This window comes from Solea senegalensis, linkage group LG15, assembly GCF_019176455.1.
Source record: "Solea senegalensis isolate Sse05_10M linkage group LG15, IFAPA_SoseM_1, whole genome shotgun sequence".
NCBI lineage: Eukaryota > Metazoa > Chordata > Actinopteri > Pleuronectiformes > Soleidae > Solea > Solea senegalensis.
The window spans coordinates 13939442-13952702 of NC_058035.1; the positions used below are offsets into that span (position 1 = coordinate 13939442).

Sequence of the window (13261 nt, forward strand, 5' to 3'; positions counted from 1 at the left end):
TGTGTCTTCAAACATTAGTGTTACTATGATGTTTTGCTTCAGACTGAGAAAATATTAATTTAACCTTTTTAAAGTCATTATAGCAAATTATTTACTGATGAGTTTGCGTAATAATACTATGTTGGTTGATTTTTCACTTTATTATGTAACATTCCTTTTGATATATTCCAACAGGAACTGGCTTTACAACACAAGCCTAAGCATTAGACTTCACAGTTTCTCTTTCTAATGTCTGAAATGAGAAGCCTGGTGTCCAGATGCAAATGGTGAAGAGATGAATGAGCTCCATTTTTAACACGTTCTTGATTATCACACATTGGCTTCTGACAAGTGTGGCCTTCCGTGAGCAATCTGGATTTACGTGGGTGTCTTTGTTACACAGGCCCCATCAACATTAACAGTTATTAACTATAAATAACATCTGTCATAATTTAAGAGCTAAAAAGTTCTATCTACAAAGGTTATCCTAATTTGGTATTGTGGCAAACTCGAGTACATACAGCTAGCTTTGAGATTCACCCATTTGCTCTCTACTTATTTAAAGCTGCATTTTTATGACGTATTAACATAAACAAATGTATGTTATATTGAAAAGGATGCCAGATGAGTTCACTCACCGCCGACTCGACTACAGCAGCTTCATACAGGTGCATTGTGGGCGGAAAACGCAAAGTTCCAGCAGTAGATTCTACTGCTAAAAATAAACCTGCACATTCAGCAAAACTTCACAGTCATATTTCAGTCACAACCATGACTTTGGCCGTCCAATATTGAAAATATGAGCTCAGCTAACAGCAATCAAGCGCTTCGTGAGCAGCTGTTGGACGGATTGCTTGCATGATCAAACACAGCTGCTGCTGTTTCCTTCACCACGTAGCTCCAAATACATTTTCCCGAACGCAGTCTGTACGAATAATAAAGGCTACGTTAAAAGACATATACATAATAGATAACTCAGCAAAGTACGAAATAAATTATTATTTCGCTCTCTCACTCTGTGTGTCTATATATGCGCGAGGGTGTGTAGAAGTGGAGGAGAGACAACTAGGTCATACACCGCATCCTGTTTTGGTAATTGCTCAGAAATCAACAAGGTGCATTATTTCAGGGCCTAATTCAGTCATCTCATCGTATATGTTTGACAGACTGATTTCTTTCACACATTGGACCATAATAATAGGAGACTAACACGATGTCCTTGGCCTATTGCTGCCCCTGGTAGAGGGGAGGCTCCACTTAACAGGGTCGAGACACAGCTAGTCTGTAAAGCAAAAAAAAATGTGCAGCAGCATGCATCATACAGAGTCCCGGCAGTGGTGACTGAGTCCGTTCTGGTGAAGTGTTAACGACGGGAGTAAGAGAGCTGGACGGAGCAGGTCTGCTGGCTGCCCGTCCGAGCTTTACGAACACAGTGAAATACGACCTTCTGTCCCTGTACAGGAAATTGGCTGCACTTTCCCTTCCAAGACTCCTTAAAGGGGAAGAACTACTGAACATGGGTGTGCGTGTGAGCGAGGGAGAGAGTCAGCTCACTGCCAGTGCGCTTGGCATGTCCCCCGCAGCCGATTAGCATCTCACGCAATACTCCTCAAGATAGGATTTGGACATTTAATCGATTTCTAATCGATTTTTAATCGGTGTGTGATGAGACAGCTATTCTTCATCAGACACTGCACTATTCTTCCACTCATTTGGACAATAAAGTGTTATGCCAAACCTTAGCCATAACCAGTTCATGCGTAACCCAAACCTTAACCGGACCACAATTCAACTCTTAGCCCGAAATCATTTCCTCAGAAATAAGGTTCTGCATCATTAGGACCAGATTTTGGTCTCCATGAGGACTACTGGTGCTGACAAGGTCAGTGTTTATGCCAGAAAAGATCCTTAACACACCCAACCATCCACCCACCCACACACACGCGCGCGCGCACAGTTAGACCTATAAAATAACCAGACAAGTTCTCTCTCAAAAAAACAAAAATAAAAACAAACAAAACACACAAACTAATGCACCTATTATAAAGGTTTGTGTGTGTGTGTGTGTGTTATCCACCTTGGCTAGACACTGGGGGTGCGTCTCGTGAAAACTCAGGCCAATCAGGTCAGACATGGTGGTCTCATCAAGCCACTGAGGTCTCCTCTTCTTCTCCTCCTCGTCGTCTTCCTCCTGCTGCTGCTGCAGCCTCTTCAGGATCTCCTGCAGAGCCAACTCCCTCACCTCATACTGTGGGAACTGCAGCAGACACTGGAGAAGCTGTGTTGTCAGCTGAGGGACCTTCCACAGCTCAGGAATCTCCACAGTGGCACTGAGGACCACCCGCGCCAGGCTGAGCAGGTAATGGGTAACGCCGGGCCCACGGGTGAGAGAGGAAGGGTCAGCGATGACGAGGTCCGAGTCCATCAGGATGGACAGAGTCTTCTGACGGAGCTCTGCCACCTCTGAATCTGGAAAAAGATAAATCAAAATAGGATAAGGACAAAGTAGTTTGGGGTTGTTACACACATTTTGGCAGTTTAAATATTTATTTTAAGTATTTGAAAATCTAAGCCCTTACTGGCGCCATGTTTTTTTGTTTGTTTTTGAGACAGTATTGTAAACACATCTGGGAAAACAAAACAGATGATGACTATTTTACAAATCACTGTAATGAACTTTGTAGTTAGATGTCAGATTCTATAACAATAACTAACAACAGTTGAATTAGTGGTAACATGGGAGCAGGGTCCAACACTCATTGATTCAAAGATAGTCATTCAATCGCCAAATATGATTTAAAATCTATAAATTATGAGCTAAGAACACACATCTTCAATCAAATGATCACTGTTGCACCCTTTATTCCACCTTCCCATGCAAAGTTTAAGCATCCTATCCTCTATCCACATTTTATACAAGGCAAAATGGAGAATTAAATGCAATGGCAGTATGGTTGTTTGCTGAAAAGCCGTTCATTTAAACATACCATAGATGTCATGTGCCAGTAATGTCTGAGAAAGGGATAAAAATAAAACTACAGTTTGACTTTGGAACTCTTTTCCTTATGTAGGTGGACCAGGTTTCAGCTAGTGATTACTGACAATAAATGGGATGTTTGTTTTTCATTTTCTTTAAATGTATGTCCATTTCTACACACACACACACACACACACACACACACACACGGCACTTTGTGACGCAAACAGATGCAGACAACAGGCCAGACTGAAGAAGCCAGTGTCCTCTGTGTGCCTTGCTATTTTGACTTTTATAGGAAGGGCCGCGTCAGAGTCCGTAGCTGTGCCAGGAGCTGTGCCAAGCCAGCCACCTGTGAACATACACCACTGGGGAGTGATCGACACACAAATAAACACACCATTATACACACACACACACACACACACACACACACACACACACACAAACTTCCCCTGAAATTTAAGAATAATCCAGAGGCAGGGCAGCTATAGAGTAACCCAATGCCATTCTAAAGCTGTGCTCCTCCCTACAGTACAGCTTCAAGACTCCACACAGACCAGGGCTTTGACAGCCGACTCAATTAGTTTAACACACAGTCATACGTGCACGCGGACACACACAAACGCACGCATGCACAAACACACAGAGAGCTTATGAAGCCCACTGCAACTCAATCTGGCCCTGCAATGCCACTGAAAATGTGGCCTGACAAAAGAGTGGTAAATGCTGCATTCCTCCAGAGATGGGCTGGGTTACTGTGGAGATGGGCCAGGTTACTATGGAACCTGATCCTCAAAGGGGCAAATAAGCATGGCCTAATGGTTATAATAGGGGGCAGGGGCACTGTAATGACACCAATGATGAAGGGAAAGAGAGGGAGGAGGATGACTGTAGGTGAATGGGAGCGTGTCAAAGAGAAAACGGCTGTCTGTCATAGTGGGAAAGAGAGAAACATGGTGTGTGTGTGTGTAATGGCTGTGGAAACAGCATGTTGCCATTAAATATAACTGCATTTCTGTAGTCCTGATTCATTGCAAACTCCGAGCAAGAGACAAATCACTACACATGCAGACACACCGACAAACAGTAGAAGGAAGCAAATCAAGACGAATGGAGGCCCCGCAAAAAAACCTTCAACTGACTCCACATTCATTACGGACAGAAAAAGAATGACGCGAGGGGGGGAACAAAATGTGAAAGAAAGGAATGGTTAAGTTACAGCTGGGGAGAGAAAGAAGAAAAACACAGTACACGTGTGGAGAGCTGTTTTTATGATGCTCCTCATTAAAATAGTGTGCAGGAGGAGGGGGAGTGGCTTCGGCTGGGGTTCCTGTGACTTTCATGCAATTTTTCATGTCTGATCATAAGCAGCCATTGTTCTGCCACAGCTGTGTTTATTTAAATCCACGTCCACGACACTTGTGTCTCTTTGTGTCGCTCGTGTGCAAACCTGCAGCTGGACCCAGTCCAGGCTCCAGTGGAGTTGTGGTGACTATTTGATATTTTAGGACTCTGTAATGAGACCTGGCTCAGGGGAACACAATGTAAACAAGTGTCAGGCTTTGTGTGTTCAAAAATGTTGGTTCAGGTGTCAGTGGACAGTTCTGACGCAGCAAGATGTGCCGCTTCAGAAATGTTTGGAAACGTGAAAAGGAAAATCTCGCCCGCAAACCTTTTTCAGGTGATTCTGAGTGACACGTCTCGACAACAATTTTTACTCCCATAGGGGTGAACTGTAACTGGGCGTTTTTAGCAGTCTGACACCTGAAATGAAACTGCACTCGCTGATATAGTGCTATGAAAACAACCAAGAAAGTCCTTGCAGACAAACGCAAACTAACTACTCCCCCCCCCCAAATAAAAACATGGCTAAAGAAAAATAGACTTATATGATGTGCTGCTCACATGTCTGGGGTAAGTGCTGTACATGTAACGGCGTGTTTTATAGTACAGGTCAAATATTTAAACTAAATCAAACCACAACATCTGGTTTAAATCGACCTTGCCAACCTTACCCAGGCCCATCCTCCCCCCCAGAAAAGGTATTGAATCAGGTTGGAAGAAGGAAGAAAAGGATCCAAACTAAACTGTAAACCCAAAACTGTAACAATATCACCATTTTAACACTGCACCTTTTAAAAATGCGTCCCATATGACTGAGGCATACGTGTGTGTGCTTCTATAAAGTAAATCAATGTACCACAGAAACTTAGAAAGTAGACGAGTACGAGAGTGTTGATGCGTGTGTGTGTGTGTGTGTCAGTGAGTTTCTTGGCTCTCCGTTAGCCCTGTCCGTAGCCCACTGACGGTAAAGACGCTGTGTCAAGCTAGAACTTTAACTAGACACTTGCACATGCTCTCACATGCAAGCACACAGCTGGATTTCACATCAGCTTCCACACCATCATTACCCAAACTGTGAAAAACAAGCCCCAGACGCTACGTGTGTGTGTGTGTGTGTGTGTGTGTGTGTGTGTGCGCGCGTCTGCCTGCCAGAGAGAGAGAGAGCTGACCTCCTTCTCATGCTGATAGTGTTTTAAAATTTGCTGGGGTCTCTCCCTCTCATTAGTCAGTCTTTACACACACACATATATATATGCATATGTATATATACTCTATGTGTGTATTTATAGCTACGACTATTTTGCCTGCCAGGCACAGTAGCTGACAGATTCACGAGGACCTTTTTTTATTACCTCTCTGACCAAAATTACACTTCAGAAAATGACGACAAAGGCAGTGTACCAACAGAGGGGAAGACAGAGTGATCGACGAAACCTCATATTTAACAACATATATAAACGACTTTGAGAGCGCGGTACAAAAAAATCTAATCAAATCACATTCTAAGAATTCTCTATGCTTTCATTTGATTTATTCTGGAAGCTTTAATTCCATTCCACTTTCCTTAGGGCACTGTTTTTCCTTTTGGCTTGTGACACCGTAGAACCTCATGACAGGTTGCCACCAAAGAGAATTAAAGATTGCTGTGTCCTATTTTCAACTGAATAGTTTTTTTAAATAGAGGTAAACTTGAAAACAGAATTACAGTAAAAAAAAAGAAAGAAACAAAAACAAACTCCCTTAAGTCAGAAAAGGAGGCGTACACGGTTCTTCTCTCGACACTGGATTGCAGCGGTTAGTGCATATTTATGACCAAGAATGACATCTTAAAAGTTAAATGAGTGCATCCAAATATGGAAGAATATGGCTTACCGAGCTGTCACAGATGAACATCAATCGCTTTTGCTAAAGATACTACAAGTAAATTATGGCAACACACTTTTTTTACTCCTGTTAAAGCAAATTACACTTCGAGGACAGGATTTCTTCAAGGCCATCTCACCATCAGATCCCGACATATTGCACATGTATAGTAGCCAGACTGATGGGATTGTGTATATTTTTTAGTGTTTCTTTTTAGCATGTTGACTGTTTACTTGTTTACAAGCAAAATGGTGACCAGTGGTAAAAACACAGTGCTATGAGTCGCTGTCCAAGTATGAGTGTATGAGCTACAGAGAGGCCGCCATGATATTTTAAGTTTGTTTTAAATCAGACAATTGAAGACTGAACAGGAAATGAAATCGAGGCTGATTCCAGATTCTCAGACAGAAGAAGAGTGACTTGTCATTGACTGATACCACACTAATGACAGCACATGAAATTCCAACAAATTCACCGTTCCGTCTGATTTTTTTTCCCCTGCATATTGTGTCAGGCCTCTCTTCCTAGTTTCTTCTCATTTTACTGGCAGAGAAACCTAAGACTGCCGGAGGTCGAGTTGAAGCAATGAACGGTGGGGGCTTTTTTTTATGAGTCCGCGTGGATCAAAGGCCCAGGGCAGAGTAACACATGCGCATGCAAAACACACACAGACCTGTGTTCAGAGGGGAGGAATCAGCTGGTAAAATACACAATTCCTATATAATTCAGGGTGCCAGTTAAAAGCAGGGGAAGAAGTAATATTGAAAAAGCCAATTGTTCACCTTTGGCCCTGGTGCCAAGCGCTCTTAAGAGCTTTACAAGACATCTGAAACCCCACCAGAGAGAGGGCGAGAAATGATGCCAAAGACAGACTTATGATAATAATAGACATAGGCATTAGAGGTGTGTAAGCTAAAGGGTACTTGTTTAGTTATGTAAGAAGCAGAGCCAAGTCGGGCCAGGCTGAGCCCTCAATCTACAGGCTTGTTTTGAGAAATCTCCGGTATTTCCACTGTCAAGGCGAACATGTGCTCAGCACATGGCCAACCGAAAACATTAAGTGCCTCCCCCCTCCTCTCTCTCTCTCTCTCTGCCTCTCCGTACAGGACTCCTCTATAAACTGGGTCATAGGCACAATCCCACCATCTGTCAGAGATCGCTCTCCTTTGGTTTCACATTCCTCCGCTGTGCAGACCCCCGCACAACCCCACCACATACACAGATATTAACTCGCATACGTCTCACGCACATACACACACACACACACACACACACACACGTACGAATGGGGTGGGGGTTACTCTGAATCATCCAAGTCATGAAGCCAACTTCTGTCAACCGCCCGTCTAAATGGAGATCAGCGCTGACAGCCATGCCGACAAACGTCGCAGCGTTTGTCCGTTCAGGCGTACACGTTGTCAGACTCGCAGCAAATGGAGGGAACACAGTTGCTGCTTCCTGAGCTTAGAAACTCCCCAGCAACTGGCTGACATCAGCAAAAGTCTGTGTGAGCACTTATGTCAAACTCCAGAGAGGCCAAAAGCCCTCTGAAAAACAAATGACCGACCATTACCTTTCAAATATTCTTCAAATCAACCTGAGATTAGAGTCAGTGACATAAATAGTCGCCGTTAAGTGATGATTTTATTTATCAGCATTAACTTTTATTAAGATAATCTCTAAACAAGAGGGACCATAGTGCAGCGGAGAGAAAACTGAGCCAAAAGTAACAAAAGTAGTAGTATTATTGAACTGATGTGTAACAAAAAAACAACAGATTTTAACTTCACCAGTCCTACATTCAATTTATACTATAACTAGGTTTTTACAGTTTTACGGACTGTATTTTACATTTTAATCCGTCTTCTCAGTTCACTGACACACTTACACGGTTCCCATTAGTAGCTACAGAGCGAGTGCTCATTGCTTATTTACTGCTCACTGAGCTAAAATGATTCTTCTACATTAAGTCATTCTGCTTTGTGAAAGGTGCTTTGTAACAGGATGAGTTGGGACTGTTTGGAAAACAGTGTGTTCAGCCATATTTTAGTAAATTATACTCAAAGTACCGGAAACTATTGAAGTATCCAGAAGTGGATTAACCTGCAGGAGTTAAGAAGCTGCTTTGGACACTGGTGCATCTCTTGGAAACTTCATATCAAATTCTTGTCAAATGATGCGAGCATAAATAGAAAGAGAGGATGATGATGATATATATTTTTTTCCCCCTGCTCCATGAAAGTGGGCAGTTTTTTATTAAACATGAAATTATCTTGAACGTGGTTACCGCACAGTAACTACTCACCTTCCAAAAGAGTGATCTTCGACCCACACAGGCAAACCAGCACATCCAGAAAGGCTCCTCTGGTCACCACACAGCTGTTATGTCTATAAAGTGAAAACAACCAAAAATTGTGTTTATTTTAGCAAGAAAACATTTTTTGTACAAGTTTTTAATAAGAAAGTTTTTGTTCACTTTTATAGTTGAGGCTCTTCAAGGAAAATGGTGCGGAAGTTCTTACTGAGTTACTGAGGTTAACACTACAGCCTCCAGTCATTGATTATCTATTTTCCACTTTAAACTGTTCAGAAACAGACTCATGTCTTTACCCAAACTCCTGAATTAGGTCACTGATGATGCAAAACTGAATGAATTCATTGATTGTGAGTTCTAATGTGATCTCTTTCGCTAATGTTCTTGACCTGATCAGACCTCCCGCTTTTCTTTTTTTAACTCTTAACTCATGTACAATACATTATTGTATCAAAGATGCATTGCATTAGTTAAATTTTTCTCTTTGGCCTTTGACACTTCATGAGACGTTTGGTTTTATTTATTTTACATATTTTAATTTGAATAGAATTTTTTGTTTTTTTATTGTATGGCTGCTACTTCTTATTGTATTTTATGATTCAAATTTATTTTAAGCTGTTTTATCTAATTTTGAACCTTTTATTATTATGCCTTTTATTTATTCTGTACAGCACTTTGGTCCATTGTGGTTTGTTTAAAGTGCTTAACAAATAAAGTTGGATTGGATTGGATTGGAAATTCTGACTTAGTGGCCTACTCTTAAACTAAACTAAAAACCTGCACAGACGTCCACACTTGAGAAGTGAAAATCTTTCTCTGCATCTTATACTGTGTGTGTGTGTGTGTGTGTGTGTTGCATGTGCTCGTATCTGTGTGTATGCTCTGTATTTTATTGTGTATGTTCACCTGCTTGTGGAATACAGTTAAGATTATGAGGGTGGGCTGAAAGGTTCATGAGTTGACCGTGATGCGATGGTCAAATTTGACCAAATGTGGTTTATTTTTCAACATCTTTTCTGCTGCAGTCTAAATTCTTCTCCCATTGATGCTGCCTCGCTTGGATGTCCTTGGTAGAGAAGCTGTCATCCTGATAGTCAAATAAAAGTCCTCAACAGAAGACATTTCCATAGCATGCAATGCCTTTTTGTCTGTGGCTCGAAGTGGTGGACCCAACACTCATCCACTCATCAGCTGTCTGACAAATAGTCAAACGTCTGTCATCCATCACCATGTGGTGCACACAGTCAGTGTTTTCTTGGTTGGTGTCTGTGGCAGGACATTTGGATATTGGGTCACATGTAAGGTTCTCCCTCCTCCTCTTGAATTCACCTGCCCACTATTACACAGTTGACAAAGCTGCAGCATCATTCCCTAGTGTAGGACTGAATGTCGTGTAGCATGAATATAACCTATAACTTGATACTGTTATACATCCTCTCCAGGTCTCTCTCTTCTGTCTCTAACTCACCTCCCTCTTTCCCTTTTTGGTCCCCCACCTCTCCTCTGTCCCACATTTTCCTTTTCACCCCAACCGGTCGAGGCACATGCTGCACATTTTTGTGAATTTCAGGAATTTCATTGCTCTGGCATTACTCCTTCTTAGTCAGCCCGTGAGCTTTTCAGCTTACCCTCGTAGCTAGTAGCTAAATCTGTTTAAAAAATAATAATAAAAAAAAAAAAATAGCATCTTTTCTCTTGCTAAGATTAATTTATTTAGTAAACTGTCACTGATGAATAATTAAACTAAACAGCCTAAACTAAACTAAGTCAAAATGTAATCTAATCTAATCATTATGACTGCCCAGCTCGGACAGCACACACTTAAAACGCAGATTTCAAATCTCGGTTACTTCCAAACGCTGGACAAGTTGTTGTTGTTTTTTTTTAAAAAGAGACACATATAAACAACAGACGAACAGCAACATCTTTCTTAGCACATGACTGGATGATAAATTGGAATTATATCATGTTGACAACTCAAACAAAAACCTACTGTCATCACTGAGTCAACAGCTTATAGCAGAAGTGGTGAGAAATTTGAAGCAAAGATCGTGGACTCATCACATGAAATGCCCCCGGACATATGATCAAGGCACCAGTTGTATTTGCTCACTATCATTTTATAAATATAATTTCATATCATTTTTTTTAAATATAAGCAATGAACTACTTACGCTACGACTCATGCATTAGCAGAAGAATTACTACTGTTACATTAGTTGTGGATGTTGCCAGAAATTACATGCATGCAGCCTAATGTGTGTGTGAAGTGAAGTAGCGTGTGTGGGCAGAGAGAAGTGTGTGCACTCGGCCGCAACGCTGTGAAAGTGTGAGAACAAGGGCCACAGTGTGTGATCTTGACGTCATATTTTCATCAGATACTAATAACACGCACATCCCCTCGCACAAATCCACACGACACACACACACACAGGTTTGTGCAACTAATCTTCTTATTACACGGCATTGACTTCCATTTATTTGGACAGTCTAAACAAAGTCTAACCCTACCCATAATCTATCTATGACTCAAATCTTACTCAAAAAAGAGATTAAAAAGGACACACACAGTACATGCGTACTAGAAGAGAGGCAAGGGGATTGTTCATGTATCTTAAATGACAACATATTTGAGAAAATATTAGTCATTTGAAGTAATGAATGTGAGTTAAATGTATGTACATGTAAAGCTTGAATCGACAGATCACACTCCAAATAATACAGTGGGGATGTTCTAATTGGTAATGAGTCTGCTGCAGCACCACCCAACCACTAAGTCAGCTGCAGTGAGTGCAAGCGAGTGCCGGCAGTCAGCGTTACGTCGACGCCTTCTCTGAGCCAGACAAAAGTCCCAAATGACAACACACAGCGAGTGTGAGGCCAAAACCGAACGGTGACTCTCACCATTTGAACAATGCATTCCGTCCTTTTTGGAAGGTGACCATTTCAAATTAGTGGTGTTCTGGACGAGCGAGGCAGATTTTCCAAAAACGGAGAACCTCTGACCTGTGATGTCCTTGGATGTGAGTGTGGAGCTGTGTGGAGCTGTACGATCAAACAGACTGCTCTGTGGATGTGCTCCGGTAAGCAAGAATTCACCCCGTCATTTTAATAAAGGCTCATCAGTGCAACCAAGCGGAGCTAGCAGGGCTTGTGTTGCGAACTCCGGAACCCAGTGTTATCTGTTATAGGCCACAGCACGGTGGAGTCTGGAGACCTGGGCCTGACCTCATTCAGGCAGGAGGGGGCAATATCTGTGCCCCATCTTAAGGTCTCGGTCTTGGGTGAGAGGGGCCAGAGGTGTGTGTGTACGGGTGTGTGGATGGGACGGCACACGGTCTCTTTGAAATCAAAGCCTGGGCAGGACATGAAGCGGACACAGCCAAGGAGGGGATGAACACTGGGACAAGGAGCTATTCTTCTGGTGAGGGAGTTGGGAGAGAAGGAAGGATGCTTATCTGTGCGTGTGCGTGCGAGTGTGTCTAGGATTACCGAGAGGCGAGCCACAAGCGCTGAGTGAGGGCCTTGCTGATGCCATTTCCTGCTGGCAGGGGTCTGTGTGAGTCAGTCTGGTAGGAGCGCAGGAGAAACAGCACCTGTAAACACAGAAATACAGTACACAGACACAATTAAACCTTTGTGTATGAGCACTAATAGGGCTGGTAATAAAAACATTACATTTTCCAATTCACAGCCATTTACATTTTGAGTAACAGATACCGATTCGTAAAAACCTTGGATCAATCTTTTTATATGTTATTTAGACTATCAACATCACACAAGACTATGAATACAATACAATACAAAAGTCTTGCGTGACCATGAGTTGTTAGCTCCGGTTAATCTAACAGCTAAACTACAGCTATGGTGTAGAACCAGAAATATGTTTGTTGCTGCCATTGTTCACTGAGGAGGGCAGTTTTGTTTTGCGCTCACAGCACCCTCTGCTGAGCAACTTGTTAATTACTTAAAAATGTCTGACGGCAATCGTAGGATGAATTTTTTTTTTGGAACTTGAACAGGTTTAGAGTTTGAATCTACAACTGTACTGCAGAGTTGTGCTATATGGTCATTATGAATATGGTCATAATAATATCAAATGTAACTACTTTTCTGTCAGTTCCTTTGGTTTAAGAGGTTATATACATACATTTTTATTCAATTTGCAGAATCAGTCAAAATCTCTTTCATAACCGAGTAAAATTGGTACAGAAACTTGAAATATCTCGAAATGAACTGATACTGAATCAAATCAAAATTCTAATTTAATCAAATCGAGACATTGTGTTTGGAATCAAATTAATTCAGGAAGTCGGCATCGATATCCAACACTAAGCACCATCATTCACACATGAGCCAGATCAGTTTCTCATTAATGTTGCCACATATACACTCACCCATTAAAGAAGGGTCTTTGTATCAAAAAGCTCAAATGGTGGAACCAAAAGTCTTCAAACCAAGGTTAATACTCCTTCAGTGTATGTATTTGGTTGCATCATAGGTAAGAGTTTAACCTCACAGCAAAATAAATCCTGACTTCAACCCTGTCATAGACTGATGACATGTCTTGGTATATCCCAGCTGTTGTTGTATGAATTGGAATACGCACCAACACAGAAGCAAATGTTTAATTTAGAGTACATTTCATTCACTATGTTTACGTTAATACCGATTTTTAAAACTGCCACTGGCCTGTTTTAGTTTGAAAATACCGGGGGCAGAATTTGTCACGGACAGAAACATTGGAAATGGTGATGCTTCCATGTTCTTATTAGTTCTTA

General features: G+C 41.7%; 1 protein-coding gene across 1 annotated transcript in view; it reads right to left on the minus strand.

Moving 5' to 3' along the window:
• thada (THADA armadillo repeat containing) overlaps positions 1-13261 on the minus strand; it is an 81795-nt gene that overhangs the window by 19117 nt on the left and 49417 nt on the right. Inside the window, exons 30-32 of the mRNA XM_044045962.1 lie at positions 11973-12076; positions 8472-8554; positions 2057-2448 (exon numbers count right to left, since the gene is read on the minus strand). Of these exons, the coding sequence (XP_043901897.1) occupies positions 2057-2448; positions 8472-8554; positions 11973-12076 (579 nt within the window). The remainder of the gene's footprint in view (positions 1-2056; positions 2449-8471; positions 8555-11972; positions 12077-13261) is intronic.